Source organism: Lampetra planeri, chromosome 9 (assembly GCF_965212315.1).
Source record: "Lampetra planeri chromosome 9, kcLamPlan1.2.h2, whole genome shotgun sequence".
NCBI classification, from domain to species: Eukaryota; Metazoa; Chordata; class Hyperoartia; order Petromyzontiformes; family Petromyzontidae; genus Lampetra; species Lampetra planeri.
The window spans coordinates 12,026,403-12,046,878 of record NC_136115.1 but is presented as its reverse complement, the minus strand read 5'-3'; the positions used below and the strand labels follow the sequence as shown (position 1 = coordinate 12,046,878).

General features: G+C 44.8%; 1 protein-coding gene across 3 annotated transcripts in view; it reads right to left on the bottom strand.

The window, feature by feature from the left end:
• The window catches only part of BICC1 (BicC family RNA binding protein 1), a 106,458-nt gene that overhangs the window by 30,409 nt on the left and 55,573 nt on the right, over positions 1-20,476 (bottom strand). For 2 of the 3 annotated variants that reach the window (XM_078597657.1, XM_078597656.1), the window contains exons 4-12: positions 18,280-18,359; positions 15,995-16,153; positions 12,574-12,627; positions 10,905-11,093; positions 10,136-10,381; positions 4,992-5,123; positions 4,302-4,521; positions 1,886-1,963; positions 530-667 (exon numbers count right to left, since the gene is read on the bottom strand). In XM_078597657.1, the coding sequence (XP_078453783.1) occupies positions 530-667; positions 1,886-1,963; positions 4,302-4,521; positions 4,992-5,123; positions 10,136-10,381; positions 10,905-11,093; positions 12,574-12,627; positions 15,995-16,153; positions 18,280-18,359 (1,296 nt within the window). The remainder of the gene's footprint in view (positions 1-529; positions 668-1,885; positions 1,964-4,301; positions 4,522-4,991; positions 5,124-10,135; positions 10,382-10,904; positions 11,094-12,573; positions 12,628-15,994; positions 16,154-18,279; positions 18,360-20,476) is intronic. The other variant, XM_078597658.1, reaches the window with a different exon arrangement.

The window sequence follows — 20,476 nt, the reverse complement described above, 5'->3', positions numbered from 1 at the left end:
CTGCATTCTGACCACAAGTATTGTGGTTAATACAGGCATGATTCCTTGTAAAAGGTTTAAGTTTGGTGTTTTAACAACTTAACACCTGTTTTGTTTCCAGAAAAAAAGGGGAAAAACCTATTCTCATATTTTGCTACTGGCAAAGGAGGTCCCATGATGAAGAATCAATTATGTTTCATCTCAATTGTAATCTCTCATTCTTGCCACCTGTCGCGTACATTCTGTCTCATTTGTTCCATTAGCTTAAAACTGACATGCACAATTTGCATACATTACTCTGAAATCAGCTCGTGTTCAGGCGCTCGGTGCATTACGACATCACAGGATCATGAGAGATGGTGGTGACACCTTGGGAAAGCCGTCTTCCAGGAGCACATTGTTCACGGCTGATTATATTATTTGATTGGAAATAATCGATCTGTACATGCGCGAGTAGACGCACGATCGGTGAATCGTTATACGCTAACGAATTCCTCTAAATGTGCACGCATAGTAGCCTACACTGACGTGTATCCATCTGTTGCAGTACCTGGGGGTGACACAGTCCACATGGGGGTGCTCTGCGGGGGGCCGGACCCCTGGGTCACCACTGGGCTCAGCTGGGCGTTGAGAATGTTCAGCAGGGCGCTGTTGGTGGCCACACTCAGGGCCCCAGGGCTCAGCATGGCTGCATCAGAACAGAAGCGATCCGGGCTGAATGATTTTTCATGCGTTCCACACAGTGCCACAGAGTGCACAGCGCTAATGCGGGAGGTTGCAGCCAATTTTCACCCTTTCACCGCGAGCGTTGGTGATTTCGTATCTGAAATTGCCGCGATGAACCCATTAGAAATGTGTTGTGCTTCCCCCTCCCACTCTTTCCTCCTCTTCCCCCCCCCCCCAGCAAATATTGTACTCCCGATCGTTGTCCATATGGTAGGAGGGCAGTGAGCCCAAGGGTCTCCAGTCAGTCCCTATTCGAGAGTCGTCTGGCTCCGGGTCTGTTACGTGCTCACGACATGCGCTCCCCTCTCTGATGTTTGTGTTGTGTTCTTGTGTTATACTCAAGACTTAATATACCCACTTTGACACGAATCCAACGTTGCTGAAAGGGGAAGCATGTTCTAGATTTGAAGCTTTCGTGACTGCAAGGATTCATACTCTTTGGTTTTTTCGGTAAAGTCACGTAGGTAAAAAATCTAATAAAATTAGTGAAAACAACTAAATTAAATCACGACACGGCCATCTCTAAGACACACTTGAGCGGTTGCGCTTTTGCTACATTGTCCCCACCTGAAGAAGGATGCTTGTGTTGAGCCCGAAACGTCGTGATTTAATTTAGTTGTTTTCATTTATTTTATTTTATTTTTTACCTACGTGGCTTTACCGAAAAAAAAACAAAGAGTGGGAAACATGTTCTTTCAAGTGAACACATTTTAAGCATGAGAAATGTTATTCAATTTCAAAGGTGTTATTAATGCTATAAGGACGAAATAAAATATCTTGCAGCATAAGTAGAGGTGTTAATACAACCTTCGCAAATAAAATTTTTAAACATTGGCGAATTGCCCGATGATGCTGGATGCAATTACCAGCGAAATGTCGTACTCAAAAATTGTAAATGTTGTGGTTTCACGCTTCAACACACCGGTGGGCTAAAGCATTTGTCTTTTGTCAACGTGACACTTTTTTACTGATTGACCGTGTCGGGTGGTGGAGGGTTACGACACATTTATAAATAACGCGATCTAAACCCAAAAACGTTGATCATGAACATTTTTAAAACACGCTGCGAAAAAATGAGCACGTGGGATGATGTGGGAGAAATGCTACGTCCTCAACGATGGAAGGCTCGCCATTGCTGAGAGCCCGCTGGCTGCGGAAGCAAGAAGCTCTCTGTACTTACGGGCAGCTTCGGCACAGCTCTTGAGAACAGGAGGCTGCTGCGTGCAGGCGGCCGTGGTGCTTGCGCATAGCCAGCTCTCTGGGACACATGCAGATGGGACAAGGATGGGGTAAGTAAGGGGTTAATGCTGGTAAACGTGCCCCTCAAGAATGAGGTTAGCAGTTTGCCTTATGTATGTATGTATATATGTTGAACATCTTTCGCACCGTACGTAGCCAACCATGCTAATTGGAGGTGCTACTTATGGAGGTTTTCACAGTTGTACTGTTTTTTGCCATCTTGATGTGTTTGGATAATTCATAATATCGGCTGGCCTACATCAAACGGCAGCAGCAACTGGTAACTTTACATAATCGAGGGGGGAACGTGAGATGCTCCATTCAGTTCCCGAAGAAGCTCTCGGCGCGTCCAGTGAAACGTCAGACCTGTAGAGTTCGCCTGCTTTCAAAATCATAAATCAGTGTCTTTTTATTTAAATGTGCAATCGCGTAGCACAATTCCCATTGGTAACCCTGAGCCGGTGGTGGGAAATCCCCAGTCTCCATTTGTGGGTGCCAGTCTTTCTAGGAAGTAGCAACAGTTGACGGCCAACAATGCAATACAGTCGAACCTCGGTATACGTCGTTAATTCCTTCCAGAAGGTAGGACTTATACCGAAAATGACGTATACCAAATTCGACGTATTCCAAAGAGGTCGTATACCGAGGTTCCACTGTACGTCTTTTATTGGCCTAAAATGGACGATAGGCTGCGTTGATCCCCGAATTAGGATTTTAACTCCGAACCTTGTTATTGCAAGCCAAGCGAACTGACCACGGAAACAGCTAGCCTGCTTGACGTACATTAATCAATTACCAATTCACTTTCCCTCATTATCTGAGATAAATAACCACTGCTGTCATTAATCATGTATTGAGACTGTATCATTAATTTGAGACCAAGAATCAACATGTTCCAAGGACGAATCGATTATGGGTTTTATGGTGAACTATTCATTTACACTTAGCAAGCAATATCACTGAGCTATTGAATGGCATGGCTTATGTGTTATGCTTAATTAGTGTTGGCACGTCTTCAAATAATGATCTAGCAGATTTAAGTTGTGTACTTTATAACACCGTCAGCAAATCAGCCATGCATGTCTGAGTTTTTCATACTGCATTCATTTCGGCTAAAACAGTGGTATTTAATGTCGGTCAATGAAGGCTAAAATATGCCAACTTAGGGTAGGAACATGTCTGCATATTAAAAATATTGCTGAATAATTGCACTTTTAGGTATAAACAAACGTGTTTTAAAAATCTAGATCAAATGTAAAACAGCTGTATGTGTGGTGGGACTGGTAGTTTAGTGGTTAGCACACTGCACAACACACCCCGCTCACAACCAATAACAATGGCGAATATTTGAGTTCTGGACCTCCCCAAGGTTAACCCAGCCTTAAATGAGTTCCTAGGTGTGGTGTTTAAACATGAGTACTGGGGAAACAAGGGCAGCTGAGAGTGGTGCTGGCCACCCACCCCCTCACGTGTCGTGCCGGTCATCATAGGTGCTACTCGCTAACACCACTTGCCCCAACAGTCTGTTAAAGGCTATACGATGAATCTTTGTTAAGCTGGGTTTCCACCTCTGAAGTAGAAAGAACAAAGACTAGGACAAATTGTGGGAAGTATAATATCTCACAATACTGAAAGAGGGGAGAACTACACATTGATTGTTTTGATTGGTGTATTATTATTAACTGATAAATAACGGGACTCTTTAATGGTCAGGAGAGACTTACAGATTCCCTCAGACAGCTTCCTCAAAAGAGGACTATCCTGGGAAAACCAGGTGCCAACCGTATCGTGTGAAGGCATACGATACTAGAGCTCTTCATACTTCTTTCCTAACACTGCTTAACTTTGCAATTACCTTCCCTCGTTACTTCTATCAGTTAAAAAAACACATTAATTGCCATCTATTACAATTAGAAGTGCACATTTTTGACTGGCTGCTTGATTTCGATTTAAAGCTTTCGTGACTGCAGGGATTCGTCTTCTTGGTTCTTTCGGTAAAGTCACGTAGAAGGGAAATAATAAAATAATAAAAATAAACCATAAAAAAATACAATTCTCACGACGTTTCGGCCACAATGCAAGCAGCCGTCCTCAGGTGAAGAACAGGGCTGTCTTTCCGACAGGCTGTCTTTCCGACAGCCTGTTCTTTACCTGAGGACAGCTGCTTGCGTTGTGGCCGAAACGTCGTGAGAATTGTATTTTTTTTATGGTTTATTTTTATTATTTTATTATTTCCCTTCTACGTGACTTTACCGAAAGAACCAAGAAGATGGCTGCTTGATGTTGTGGACCTCTGGGCCTGTGCTCGGCAACGGTAATAATAAAACAATATTAATACATATTAGCATTTGACCTACCAATCGTGGACAGCCCCAGTCCAGCTGAGGCGAGGATGTCCAGGCCTGAGGCCTGCATTGGGTACGTTGCATTCGTTGCCAGGGAGACCGGGCAGCTCATCTTGGGGTTGAGAAGGCCATTGGCCGGGATAGGGATGCCGCTGTTCTCCAGGCCTAGCAGCAGACGTCGGGCCTCGTAGACGTTGCCCGCATTCCGTTCCATGCTCTTCACAATCACCGACTGAGGCCACACACCGCACATTTATTTTTAATGCTCTCCAATTCGGGTTTAAAAAGGGTTTTTGTAATAGCCCTGTCCATCTGTCCATCTGTAACCCGGGGGGGGGCACTATAACTATCTCCAGAAAAAAAGATGTGATATGAGTCAACTTGTAGTATAAAGTTCTGCTGCCATTTGAAACTTATCCTCATAAGAACCGGCCAAAGTGATCAAATGGCTGCCCAGATATCTCGAGACAGAACCCTGAGCCAAATGAACATTTTGAAATATGCAATACTCAGCCATTTTACCATGAACACCTAACACAGCTCTTCAGCCATTGCCTACAGCGCCGGGCCACTGTATTTATTCTCCGTTGTAAGGCAGTGCTAATGGCGAAGCAGGTGAGGTGCGTTTTTGTACCGTGCTTGCGCAACGTTGCTCGCGCTGTTAAGTGTCCGTGACGATGCTGCGCGCCGCGTGACACTCGCCTTGCTCGGTTGCTTGGGCTTGGGTTTGATGCTGATGAAGACGTCAAGGTGCTCCATCAGCTGCGCCATGTTGTGCGGCGAGATCTCCGCGTCCTCCTTCATGTCGAACATGAGGACCAGCGGCAGGCAGCCCTGCGCCGTCGCGACAACAGAGGAGGGCACAGCCGGGACTTAATTTCTCACCGAATCTCTTTCTGAGTCACTCGTAGACTGGAATTGGCAGCACGTGACGAACAGTCACAGCCATGGCGAGAGGTTTCCTGGGTGTGCTGTGCCCGTATGTTCTTGGTTGCCAACCCGGATAGACGCAGCAGATGTTAAGCCCTGGGCACAGCCACATTCTTTGCTTAACTCGCTCTCTCATTTGTTTGGATGTTCGTTCCTCTGTCTATTATATTCTGAGCATCTTTATTGCCTTTCAAGAGAACTCGACAGAGACGATGAGATGTTACATATCTATGAAAAGGATTCTCGATCCCGCAGGTGAAGGGTGAACGGATGCTTCAGCATTATAGGAAATTTATACATTTGCCAACATGAACCACTGGGGCATGAGATAGTCTTTACTTGCATGTGCTGCATTGTCTTTAATGTCGTTTTTGAGTGGATGATGTACTTTAGTAAATGCCTACAGCATGTGGCTGTGAAAATGGCATCTTTGAGCCCATGCTGCCTGGCTGAGTGACGTCCATGGCAATGAATGTGCGTTTCTGCTTTTTATGCACTCGTCAGAATTAAAGTGTTGCGTTTATCCAGGCATCTTGGAGTCTCTGATGGAATACACCACTGTGGTAGAACGCTCTGGATCATGAACTGGGTGATGGCACGGGGCTACGTGGCACACTGTTATAGATTCAAGATAGATTAAACAGGACCTTATCTGCAGGCACACAAAAAACATTCACTTCTTCTGGCACCCGCATCAATTTTTTTTGTTCACAGCATTTTCACTCGATATCGGAGGTGATGTTTTTGTCCCTACGGAATCATTGCATGTGATGTCCCTTTGATTGGATTATTCGGGCCAAGTACCAACATACATTTCTTGCACACCCCATCTGCTGCCTTTTTCTCTCTCAATAATCCGAGTTCCTTTTAATGGTTTCGACTAGTTTTTTTTAACAAGGTTGAGAGAATTGTAAATGCAATATGGTGGTCACGTGACATACATGTGAGGCATGATGCGAGTTTGTACCTTCCTACCAATTGTGAGTGCACCTTGGTGTTTTGTTTTAATTTTCTGTTTGGGTTTGTGGGAGCAATTTTTCAAGCGGCAGTTACAGTAGAGAGCAAGGGGTTAACTCTGGCTGATGGCCAGTGGACCAAGCCAATCGAATATATTCCCAAAATGGTCGTCGTTATTGCCCTGTTCGCCCGTGAGCCCAAGGTTCACGATGTAATTTAGTGACGATAAATATTACATTTGATGCTTACCAGGCCATGAAATGGCCCATGGACTTGACCAGAGCTCTCAATTTTTTTTTCTTCAAAAATAACATCCCGAGGCAGGAACTATTTAATATCTCATCAGGGCATTATGCATTTTGTGAAGTTGCCGCACTATGCTATCAGTGGCTGCGATACATTTTATCCACATTTACGGGAGCTTTTTCCATTTGCCTGATTACCAGAAGACAGATATTCCAGGCTAATTACTTGACTAATTGGTGCTCTTTGAGTTAAAATATTGTATATAATTTCAATATACGTAATTTCGTTAAAATCTAACTTATGAATTCGGGAAGGAATTAGATATATGTTATGTTAAATTTGCATTTACAGAACTTTGAAACTCAAAATTATCCTTTTTTTTTTTTAGAAAATCGAACAATTTACAGTCTGAGCATGCATTTCACCACCGTTTTTGGTAAGTACTGAACAGTAATTTATTTTGCAACTTATTTTGAGCATTTTATCCTAAAAGTATAGATTTTCTATTAAATGTGCTGAGAAAATATTTTCTGCATTCTAATTGTGATATTATTACATCTTGGGGTTTCCCTAGGAATGCATCTCCAATAATAATAGTAAAACAGAAGTCAATTGAAAATAGGGTTTGATATACAGAATCCCGCTTTACGGACAGTTTTTCAGAAACGCATCTGTTCCGGATATTGAGGGTTGCCTGTAAATCTAAATCAATATGCCAGTGGCTTCCCACCTCAGTACCTAAAGGCCAGTGGCTGATTGCATACAGGGGTGGTTGCCCTTGATTGTTTTAACTGGCAAACAATGGTAAATCACACTTCAAGGAGAGTTATGCAACCAGCCACAGGGCTTATGCGTCAATTTCATTCAGCTGGTTTACTCTGACATAAACCAGTGGGAAGATGAGAGCTGCCTGCAAGACAAACTGATGGCTCAACTTACCACTGTGAAATTCAGTCTGTGAGTGGAATTTAGTTCAGCTCTCTGATGTGTTTTCAGATTGTACTGTGCATTGCTCGTCATGATGTCCAACTTTTCGCTCCACGTTCTGAGAAGCTTCTTCTGGACCTGAATTCATCCGTGCAGCACGACTCACAAAAAAAAAACTACGGGTGGAATTTATCGTCGTGAAATGTTTCTCAAAATATAACGGACGTGTGCTGATTCTGATGAGTTTCGTAAAAAAATTATAATGGCAGCTACACCAGCACATTCAGACAAGGAAAATCTTTCGCTGCGAGAAATGACCAAGTACATCCATGGATATAAACTCAGGTCTCACCATTGTTGGTGAACGTCTCCTTGGAGAAGGGAGGAAGGGGCATTGATTTTGTTGGGATTTTGGGTGACAGCCACCTGCACACGCGGCACTTGCTGCTGTAGCACTGCCTGTCATTGCTGAAAAACAAGCCTAGGTGTCTTGAGCAGGGCATGACTTTGCAGAACAGAATGAACCGCCCTCTTAAGAGGGAGGCAGATGACATAGCGGCATGGAGAAAAGTAATGAGACAGGTTAATTCACCATCCTGCCACAGCTGGAAATTTCAGCCAATTGCCTCTATTTGAAGATATGTATATATAATAGTGTTGGTTATAAATCAGCTGTCAATTAATCATGGGGGGGTTTTTTTGTGGAAGTAGATTCGGTTTTGGGCAATGGTCCTTCAGCCGTGGACCATTTGGATAATGCTTATGATATAGATATGTTCTTTGCATGGCAATATTATTGAAAAAATGTATAGATTTTATTTTTGTACACTTCATTTTAATAGCATCTTGTGCTATGGTCGCATTTAGATGCTATATAACTACAAATGGTATAAGTGCATTTTGTTGTAATTAAGCCTCTTCCTACATCATTTTTTGTTTATCAGGCAGGTAACAATTCCTACTTCCACCCCCCTCAGGTGAGTTGATTGCCATGTTTGTATTTAAGAAATTATTTTATGCACTCGCCAGATTCTTTGTACTATTTCTGAAAAATCCTGTCCACCCATATTCATATTCCCACCCCTATTCAAATACCATCTGGAATTTTATCCCCCATCATATACACAGCATTGAGTCGGCTTCCACCTTCAAAAAACAACTAAGATGCACGTGTCCCCATGAGCCTTCTAAATTAAACTGAGTTGGTCTCCTCGCCTCCAAGTCACGCTCAAACTTTTAGTCCATTTGAGAAGCTGTGCGTGTTACAGGTTGTCATAATGTTATTATTAAACGTAGATTGAGCAGTGTGTGCTTTTTATATTGTTTCTGATGTCATTCCTCCTTTCTCTCTACTGGGAGATATGCTGTGATTGACAGCCCAGGACCTCTGGTTTTAGACACTAAGCGAGACAGCACAAAGTCACCCTGAATTTGTTCCAGACATGCTGTGCGAGTGCACATCTATCATTGATTTTTAACTTGAGAGGCAACTCATCTCTTTTATTGAAGATACAAACTAGTGGAAGGTGTGTACCGTGGGCTTTCCAACGTAAGTTTGAAGCTTCATTAAGTGGTATAATTGCAGTAATGCTGCATGCAAACAAAAACCCAGGACTGATGCAACAGCGACATCCCTGGATTGCACCAGACCGTGATTTGATTGAAAGTATTTTACTAAAGAAGCTTCAAATTTGTGTCAATCAGCGCAGGATGAAAAAATTACAATTCACAACTTTACTTGGGATTCAGAGAGTGCTGACAATATGACCACTTGCCAACACATGGAGCCTAGGCATGTATCTACAAGATAAGAGATGTTAGTTTTCTTGGGTTATCATCATCATTAACATCTTCATATACTTGGTTCTTTCGGTAAAGTCACGTAGATATAAAATTTAAATAAAAAATAAATAAAAACTACAAAAACTAAAAACCCACGTTCTTATTATTTTCAATTTATTTTTAATTCAAATTTATTATTTTTATTTTCTATCAACATGACTTTACCGAAAAAAAACAAGAATATGAATTCCTGCAGTCACGAAAGTTTTAAGTCAAAATCAACATCTTCATTCATGATTTATGCACCATTACCATCTCTCACAGCTTTGTGATGCAGCAATTCACGTAGCTCCTGCACTTGAGACGATCTCCTTGCTAGTCAAGCTCTCACTCTGCATGTTTCCTACTTTGGCTTCTACTCCGTCATTAGCCTCAATCCCCAACCATCATCCCTTATCGCAAGGTGGCCTTCCCAAGCCCACTTACGTTCCTTAATTGTCAATATCGTGTCTTTACAATTAAATATGTTCTCTAATCCATGTGTTCCTCTCTCTATATCTTAGTGCCATTCCAAGCATGCACCTCATGTTGGTTCTTTGCGCACTCTTCAACTTTTGTTCCATTGTCATCGTCAGTGTCCGTGTGTCCGATCCATGTCACAGCAGGTGCATTTATTGAAAACTCTGCTCCATTATTCACACTCATCCCATTGCTTTCATTCTCAAATTAAATTCCCCAAAAGCACTCAAACGTTCTCTCCTTGCCTCTTTAAAATTGACAAAGCAGGTCATATTACACTGATTAAAAATCTTTGGTGTGCTTCCTAGACCGTATCTTCCTTTAAATGTGACGGTGTTGGACTCGCGATGGGATGCCCTGTTGGGCCAGCGATGAGGGATGCGTTGCGGTGGCGCGGTGTGTATGTTGAACTTCTTTCTCACCGTACGTAGCCAACCATGCTAATCGGGGGTGTATGAATGCCCCAGCTGCTGGTGCACACTCACCAGGAGGCACGTTCGGGCCAGGCACACGGCCTCCATGTTGCCGTGGATGTGTATGGCCTTGTGTGGGCCACCGGGCTCCGGGAACTGGATCTGCGCACCAGTCCGGTGCACGATGCGCTTGACGTTGAGGCCATTACGTCCCATCATGAACTGGTGGTGCTGCGGGGCGACGTCCAGCTGGGAGCTCACAGGGAAAGTGGCTCCAGGGCTGCCAGTGAGGTGCTCGATGAGCATTGCCACACCCTCCTGCGGCATTAAAACAACCCATCGTCATCCTCAGCAGCACAGCAGCATGAGAAACATGCTGATGAGAAACAGTAACTGGAAAAAGGTAGAAATAACAGCTTCATCAACATCATTATTATTAGCATCAAACATACTCATCATTATCAGCAGCAGTAGGACCATCATTATACACATTTGCAGAAACATTATTAAATGCCTTCTGGGTCTCCGGTGCAGTTGCACTGCCTGCACACTCTATAGCTACACGACCGCTAATGCACACGTGTTGCATGGGAAGCATCGTGCGTGCTGATGCACTGAGCCTGTGTTTATAGTGCAGCAGGAGCAAAGCAAGAGCCGACGCGGGTACCTGCCAGTGGGCAACACGGTACTGGCCTGAGAAGGATCAAGAGGCTAAGAATTTGGCAATCAATATCAAGGTTGAATATTAACACTGGGCCGCTCACTCCCCAGCCCTTGGGCCCCTGTGCAGTTGCACCGCCTGCACACCCAAAGGCCACACAACCTTGGTCAGCGGCTGTACCTTGGTGGTGCTGACGTTGGACCCGCGCGCCACGCACACAGTGCCGTAGAGGCGCGCGCGCTGCTTGAAGGCCACGTTGAGGCCGTGGCGCTGCGCGATGTGAGCGACGGCAGGCGAGCTGGCCTCCGACACGGGCTGCAGGAACCCTGTCATAGGCACCTCGAACATCAGCGCCAGTGGCAGCAGCTCCTGTGGGTGGGTGGGTGGGTGGATGGGCGCACGGATGAGTTGTATTTAGATAAAAGCGTGTAAAATATAAAAAAAAAAGATTTTTAATGATAGAATATAGTCTTGTCATCAGTATGACATAAGTATACCAAGTTTGCAGTCGATAGCACATTGGGAAGTGGGTAAAAATTGAGTTACAATATTTTTTGAGGATACGACAACAGACGGAGTGAGTTAAATAAAAGCGTGTAAAAAGGTAAAGGTGCAGCCCTGCAGTCGCCTGCTCGTGCCACTGCTGGTCGAATGGCCTCTGCAATAAAGAGCTCTGGAGAGCTCCTCGAGAGGGTATTTGGCCTACTCTTCCATGCTGGACAGACTTCTTGGAAGAGATGGGGGCAACCCTACTTTGCCATGCGACCTACTGATCGTCTTACTGCGGTGAATCCTGGCTTTGCATCCAACTTTGAGATAGATTATTAAGTCCCAGCTGAGTCCCAGCTGAGTCCCAGCTGAGTCAGAATTTTACTCCACAAAAGACAAAATCTATGATGAAAATGCTTTTTTGTTTCCACTTAATTTAGCATGCTCCACCTACAAGTACCAACATGCCTGCAATGGTTGGGGGGTGTTGTCAAGTGCTAGAAGGACACAATGGAAATACTGAAAGCAGTTCAGTCGTATCATCTTTCAGGGTGTATCCCTGACATAGAGAGTCAATGCGAAGGGAGGTTGATATTAATGTCTATGCGGCTTATGACACCACTCTATACACCATCACGTGAACTCTGGTCATCCTCGCAGCGGCTTTTTGATAACCATCGAACAAAGACGGGTACTGCATCGCGAGCTTTCAGATGCGCTTCTGTGGCCGTCTGGAATGCTCTTCCTTCCGATATTAGGAAGCCACTGGCGCTATGCATTTTAAAATTTAGATTGAAAACTCAGGTGTGCGCGTTGGGGCACGGAGTAGACGCCGCGGAGGCGGCAGCAATTAAGGGGAGAAGCGCAGTTGAGAAGGTGCAATTGGGGGCACATAAGGACTCAAAATGAGGAGGGGTATATAATCAGGAGTGTGGGTGAGTAATGGGAGGTGTTCGGGGTCCAAGAGAGGAGACGTCTCGCCGCTGCCGCTTGGGCCGTCAACGGGACCTCGCCCCTCACGCCGTCGCCGGGCGGGTGTTGGTTGAACCCCCCGCCCGGGACAGACGGGTGAGTGGGTACGGGGCAGCGTGGGTGAGAGCAGGGGGCAGCGGTGAGATAGGAGAGAGTAGGTGCGGTGCGGGGTAGATGAGAACGGGTAGGAGGAGGAAGCGGCGTGTGTGTGATGACAGTGAGAGGGAGTCATAGATGTGCCTACAACTGGTGCGAGAGCAGTGTGAGTAATTATATACAATACAATAATATATAGCAGGTTAGTGAATAATAATAATATAGCTCAATGCGTGCATGTCTGTGAGTGATGTGTCATTGCGTGCTGTTATGGCCAAGGTGATGGCCTCACCCGGATAAAGGCGCGCGCCTCCTCCACTCCTCCAGGCAACCCCGCAATGGAAACCTGCCAGCCACACCGAAGACAAAGATACCCCGTACAACCTTAACAGACTGTGGTAGCGAGTGCTGTTAGCGAGCACTGATGAAAGTCAGCACATAACACGAGGGGAGGCCCGGGACCGGTTCAGATATTCGTCAATGGTGTTGGCCATGAGCGGGAATCGAACTCAGGTCACTAGGTTCGTAGTGCAGCGTGCTAACCGCTGCACTACTGCTCCCACACCACACGCGCACACACACTCGCACACACACACACACACATGTTCCAACACGTTAGATGAGTCCAGTTCGTTGGTGTTCACTCTTCCATGCTGGTCATCTGCTTTACACATCCCTGAGTGATTCGCTCGGGAAATATACGGGACATTTTTGCTGGGAAATCGCTGGCAGCACCAGCTTGTGTGTGTGTCTTATCTCCAGCGCACCAGGCACATGGGCGCGATGAGCGTACGGCCAGGCTTTCATGCGCTGCCCATCAGTGTCTGGCAAAATAAATGTGAGTTTATGCAGCCTCAAATAAAGACAGCATCTGCTGAACATGCAGGACCGGAGTTTTTTTGAGGATTCATTCAGATGATGGTCTCTGACTTTAAATCCTTGCGTAAATATGTTGTTGGTGTTCGTGTTATTGTGACAGGATGAGGAATGTTTTTCTTTTAATATGAAACATGAAAGGGGTGTAAGTTCCATAATCTCTGCACAGATTCTTTAAATGCAAGTTGATATGGGAATGGAATGTATCATCTTCACATACATTTTTCAGAATGCCTCATCTGAGCATTGTTCACTGGTCATGAAAATATGCGTAAGAACAACGATTGGCACGTAAATATGTTCGTCAAAACAGAAATGAAAACACATCAATCCCAGGTCTACCATTTATATCACACGATGTGTTGAAATCCATTTTACTGCACGTGCAAACAAAATTGGGCGCAATAAAAGAACGGCACAATAAAATGCTGCGACACATCTCTGCTCTAGTGAAGGGCACACATGCCCTCACACTTGCATAGCGCGTATTTGTGCGGGTGTCTGTGCCTGCATGTGGGGAGTGTTGGCGTAGTGGTAAGTACGCACTGCTACCAATTAGGAGACCTTAGTGATATCAGAAATGTTCCTGGGCCTCCCCTAGTTCAACTCTGCTTTAAATGAGTACCTGATGCATTGTGTAAACATCAGCACTAGGGATACAAAGATGACCGGGCATGGTTTCGGACACACCGCCCTTTCGTAGGCCGTGCTAGCCTTAATAGGTGCTCGCAAACATTACTTACCCCAGTAGTCTGTTAAAGGCTATACGGATGATGTTTTATTTTTCCTTTGTGTGTGCATGCGTGCGTGTCTGTGAGTGTGCGTAATCTGTGTTGGGAGCACGCTGTGACATAACGTACGAGCGGGCAGTGCTCTCGTGGCGCGCTGAAAGCGTTGCTGGCATAAGTGTTGCTATGGGCTGTGCTGGCTGGCGGCCGGGCTCCTGGCTTAGGGCGCTATTAAAAGGCCGCCCATTCACACAGGTATAATGGTATTCGTCGCACCCATTAAAGTAGAATGAGTTTGCCCGCGCGGCTCGCCCGTGGCTTAACTCCGCCTGGGAACTCGGATGCTGGGACGGCTTCTCGAGAGCCGCAGAGCATCGCTGTAAAGCCCATGCTAGCATGTGTTTGCCGTGCCGTAATTCACCTCCGTGCTCTCTGTGAAAGGAGGCCCTCCAATTGCTAATGCGGCCGAGCTGCGTAGAGACGATTTGAAAACTAGGCCCCAGTATTTTTTACAATTTCATTTATTTAGCCGGTTTTAAGCATAGGCTGGCTGGTTTTTTAACCAATTAGAATTTTTTTTTTTTATTAATTAACCCACTTGCCCTTTCTCAAAGCATCTGGTCAGCATGGAAGGGTAAGATAAAATAGCCTGTAGAGTGGTACAGGATACCTCTTCCACCAGTAGCACCATGATCAGGCAGATCCAGGGCTGCCCCTCGACCATTTACCCATTACCGCCTGGGGGTGGGAAAGCTTTGGCTCACGAGTCGGACGTAGCCCGTGACTTGATTTCATCTAGCCCACGGCAACGTGAGGCCTACACCACTTTGAAATGTGCCGCAAACAATATGTATTGCAAGTACATTGGTCACACTAATCGGTTACTAGAGTAGAATATTTTCTATCTGGCATTTCAAGTCTGCAGAGGTGAGCCCTGATTATTATTTGCCTTATTACTGGGTAACACTAAGCTGTGCATTAATATGTGGCTCGCCACAGGCATCGTAAGGTCACTTCCCAACCCCTAAGTCTTCCCCGCTTATACTTGAAAACACTACGTATACCAGTGCAAGGGCATCTGTCAAGAATATTCCCATTAAAATAAAATGACTTGGAAACACACTTAACGGTGCGTTGCAGCCTTGAGAATGGATAATCTCTTTGGAAGGAGGGTGCCAAGCTGTTCAGAACATCAGCGAATACTCACCGTCCGCTACTCTAGACACTGCCAGACATTCGTAGTAAATTATAAGATTTAGAAAAATGTGATTGTAAATGTCTTAGAACCTTTTTGTCCTGTGCCATTTGGACTCCTGCCCCTCCGGGCCATGTCCTCTCCTTTCCACCCCACTCTCGTGCACCTGGTTCAGACCCCCTAGCATTGGGGGTGGCGGGCTGTCGGGGGTTGTATGGGGCTGTAGGGGGCTGTAGGGGGCTGAACCACCGCCACCTGCTGTAGGCTCAACTCCCCCTTCTAAATTCCTATAGTCCTACAAATGTTGGTTAAATATTTTACACCAGTAATAATAATAACAACACTTTCATTTTATATTGCACCATTCATACTAACAGCATCCCATAACGCTGTACATTAATTATACAAAAGGACCATATGTCATACACAGCCACTACCAAGCAAATGAAAATCCTACTACCAAGCAAAATAAAAAAATAAAATAAAATCCGGAAAGGTCACAAAAACAAAAAGCACAAATCAGCAAAAAAGTGATCACAACAAGGCAATGAGTCCATGAGGTGTACTATACATCCCAGACCACAATCCCAACTTCCCAACCACAGGAGAGGGGACTAATTTACATCAATCAGTCCAAAGTCCAATGGCAGGTTTTCCTTCAGCCTTTTGTAACATACATAGGAGGTGAGAGCTGAAGCAGAATGCACGACAGACAAAAGCGCATCGTATCATTAGTCACCCTGTTCAGCGCTGAACAAACGTTTATGCATTTTTCCTTATAAGGCCACACCAGTGTTGTTGATGGATGCATCGAGTGTTTTTGCTTGTTGTGCGTGCGCTCGTGCACCACTGCCAACGCAGCAGCATCGCTAAACAATTAAGCGTGTAAGCAAGGCTGAGTCACGGGGGCCGACCTGGTTGCTCTTCTCGGCCTGGCTGCCGCGGTTGGAGTCAGGAAAGTGGATGTGGCAGCCCGTGTTGGCCATGACGCGCTGAATGTTGGCGCCACCTTTTCCGATGACGTGCGAGTGCTCCGTGTGGGACACGTCCATCTTCAGAGTCACCCGGTTGCTCTGTCAGGGTGAAAAGGTCAACATGATTTGTCTGCATAATAAAAGTTTTTGGGTTAGATCGCGTTATTTATAAAAGTGTCGTAAGCCTCCACCACCCGACACGGCCAAACAGTAAAAAAATGTGTCACGTTTACAAAGAACAAATAATTCACTGCTTTAGCTTACCGGTGTGTTGAAGAGTGAATCAACATCATTTAAAATTTGAGTACGACGTTTCGCTGGTAATTACATCCAGCTTCATCAGGCCATTTTCCAGAATGGTGAGGCTCTCCTCCTGCGTGACACATTTTTTACTGTTTGGCCGTGTCGGGTGGTGGAGGGTTACGACGCATTTATAAATAACGCGATCTAACCCAAAAACCTTTAATATGAATAATATTGGTCGCGAAAGCCTACGTGTAATTTTTCTGCTTAGATGAACATTGACAATTGAGGCGTGGCTCCTCTTCTCGAGTTTACAGCCCTGAGCCAGTGGTGGCAATTCTACATTCTTCTAGCAGGGTTGTCTGTTTAACACACAGGCTTTCGCGACCAATATTATCCATAATAGAGATTTTTTTTGGCTCACAAGTGACAATTTAACACTTATCCCTCTATTTAAGGACAAAACAGGAGGATTTCTCTACGAACCTGTCTGTCTCCTGATGATGCTAGTTGTAATTACTGGCAAAACGTTGTACTCAAATGGTAAATGTTGTGGCTTTACTCTCCAACACACCGGTGTGCTGTACTAGTAACGAACTGGCATGTTTTTTTTACGTGACAAACATTACTAATTGGCTGTGTCAGGTGGTGGTGGGTTTAACGACACATTTATATTTACGCAATCTAACCCAAATAAACATCTATTAGGGGTGAGTCCATCCATAGGACCAACCACTGTAGACTTCCGTACAGAATGGTAGGCATTTTATCCACCCTCGAGGGATGATGGGCTGCAAACCGACAAACCTGGATTTGAACTCGCATCCATCCAATTGCGAGCCACTCGCTCTACGACTGAGCCACCTGGCCATATTACGGGATTATGTGGGTGCCAAGCGTTAAAATGTTTATCTCTTCACACCGTGCAAGCCATCTTGGGAAAAAGCAATCTGAGAACTCTTATCGCCTGGCAGTCCTGCCAATGCATTTGGTCAGTGTTGGAGACAGAGCATTTGTCAAATTTTATCTAACATTATATAGAACCATCTTCCATTCGAATGTCTGCTTTTGAATTCACTGTCAATTTTAAAGTCAGTCTTCAAACTCAGTGTGAGCATGTGAAGCGTGTGTGCTCATCGAATGCAGTGCCTGGGTGAGGCATAAAGGATTTGTGTGTTTCACTAAACGTGCCTTCGGGTGGCTTTTCGATTAAAGTTAAAATGTGAGTTATCATCATTATTATTATTATCTTAGAGGTGGAGGGACCTCTCTCCTAGATTGTGCCAAGGCCTGCTCCTACCACAGGCTGAAGGGGTGAAGTCGTGGCATTGTAGGTCCAAACACCCACATTCAAGCAATCGACTAACCTCGACGCTCCTTACACTTTTACGTTGTCAGAGTAAATTTATAGGAACCGTTTTTTCCGAATAATGCTGAGCACATGAAGGCGGGTAGGGATTGTTATTGTAAGGCTCTCCACACATTCTTGTATTCTTGCAGCAATATTGTAGGTATATGAATGGTTTTGGGGGAATTATTTTGAACGTATAAGAATATTTGCTTCAAACTTTTCATAACATTTCTCGCTATGAGAAGATCCACTCCTGCAGAGCAGAGGTCCTACCACGAAGGTGCTCGTGAATAATTTGTGCGCTCTCTCGGTGTTGTGATGAGACGTCGGGAGACAAAATGTCACGTCACGTCTATTCCTGCCGTACGACTGCACGGAGAGAGGGTGATATTCTTTGGTTCTTTCGGTAAAGTCACGTATAAAGATAAAGTAATAAATTAAATAATAGCATACTACGACGTTTCGATTGCAATCGAAACGTCGTAGTATATCGAAACGTCGTAGTATGCTATTATTTAATTTATTATTTTATCTTTATACGTGACTTTACCGAAAGAACCAAAGAATAATTCCTGCAGTCACGAAAGCTCCAAAATTAAGAGAGGGTGATGTTGTGGAGCCAGGGGCATACCTTGGTGTCGAGCACTGCCATTATCTTCTCCTTGGCGTCCCTGATGTTGTCTCTCTTGCCGCAGACTTTGATGTGAGGATCTGCACAGAAGGGTTGCGGGATTAGCTATATTACAACACAATCCACTGTCACTACCGCTCATAAATCAAATGTGTGCTTAAAAAATCTCTCTGTTAGCGGCCATTAGGATGTCTCTAACTTCTGTATGTTTCACAAATCCACGTGTTCCTCTTCCTCAGGGCAATTCCAAGCAAGCTCCTTTTGCGCACCTCTCAACATTTGTTCTAAAGGAAGTGGGTTTGGGCAGAACAGGTCGATGCAACGGACGATGGCTAGTAGTTGAGACTAATCACAGTGGTAGCCATAGAATTTGAGTTAATTTTATTTGTTACATGGAGGATGGCACCGTTCAGCCAGTTGCCCGGCTATTTTACATGGGAGATGCACGGTGCTGTGGGAGCACATCAGCAGCGGCAACAAAAACAAAAGATAAAAAACACATCGACATTGCAGAGAAGGAATAGAGCAGGGTCCTTAAGGAATGTTGCACAACGAATGAGGTATTTAACGGTCAGAAACAAAGCACATCAAATGAAATGGTGTATGTAAAAGAGGTAACATGCCCCAAAAGACGTCTCTACCGTTGTATTGGAGCAATTAAATCAGATCGTGTGCAGGTGCTGGATTTATTGTTGCATCGTAAGACCGTGAGAGGTGGCAGTCGCGTCGACTCCAGGATTTGGTGTTCTACTCATCTAAAGAGCCTCAGAACCATACTCTACCAGAATATGGCGTTTGATCACCACATGCAAAAATATGATCAGGTCCTGCAATTTTCATATCAGGGCTCTACGACACATCCGACCACTATTGAGTCATGACATAGCCAACAGGGTGGCGTGTAGCATAGTATCAACAAGGCTTGATTCTTGCAACTTACATACATACCTGGTAATATAAAATAAATTGTTTACAATCATAGAGACACGCACAGACGGGTAGAGAGTTTGTGGTGTTGTAATTCTAAAACACGGTAGAGAACTTGCTCAGAGTGCATGTGTGTGTGTCCATGTATGTGCTATGTGTGAAGGCGTGAAGGGCAGTGGGTGACACAAGGCTTCTAGAAACCAAAGAAAGCAAAACAAAGTAAATGACAACATCCAGCTGCATCTGGTTGGGTGTGCTTGGACAGCCATGACACCTTTTACTATACCAGGGTTGCCTGGCACCTTATAACGCTAGGTTGAAAGTGGCCGCCAACACAAACACACGGCTGCAATCATGTTACTCGGAATGCAGCATGCGATAGCAAGAAAGCCTGTTCAGCACGTGGCTTATTAATCCAATTCGAATTGACTGCAAATGTCAGGCCAAATCGTCGGCATCGGCCATGATCTATCCACCGACGGATGAAGGCCTCACCAACCCATCACCATCTCTCACAGTTTTGTGATGTAACACTCCATCTAGCCCCTGGGCAAGAGCTGATCTCATTACTTTACCACTGCGGTGGACGTGCCTCTCAGGCCTGTTCCCTCCTGTGGTTGCCACTCTTAGTGTTAGTCTCAACCACTGGCCATCATCCCTTCTAAGAATGTCTTGCCCAAACCTTCAGACTTCAAGATGACACTTGTAACATGTGTTTACCCTCTGATTCATGTGTTTCTTATTCTGGCTCTCAGAATATTTCCAAGCATTTCCATTTTCATTGCCAGTGTCTATGTTTCTGATCCATATATCATAACAGGTAATGTGCACTGATTGAAAACCTTTTTTTCTTTTGGCACATTATGACAGTGAGTATACATTTCAGATCTTACGTGAACACCAAAATTGATCCGAGAGAATGCCAAGTTAAAGTCCTGTGTACAATGTGCAGTTGACAGATCTTGAACATTACACCGCACTACTTGCTGCACACTGAAAATTACATGTAGAGTAAAATTCTAATCGGTTGAAGGAATTTTCAAAATTGCCCTGATAAAATTCCCCCTTGCTTTTAGCTGGATCATTGACTGTGGCTGCCGATTTCGCCTTCCTGATGCTATAAGCACCAATGCGTTGGGTTAATATGTTTGGTTAATGTTTTGTAAAGAATGACACACCGAGGGAAGAATGTTTCTGCTTAAAATCTGGGTGAAGCCAGCTCTCGGAGTTATCGCTTGTTTTTTCTCCATACAACAGTTTGACACTCCCT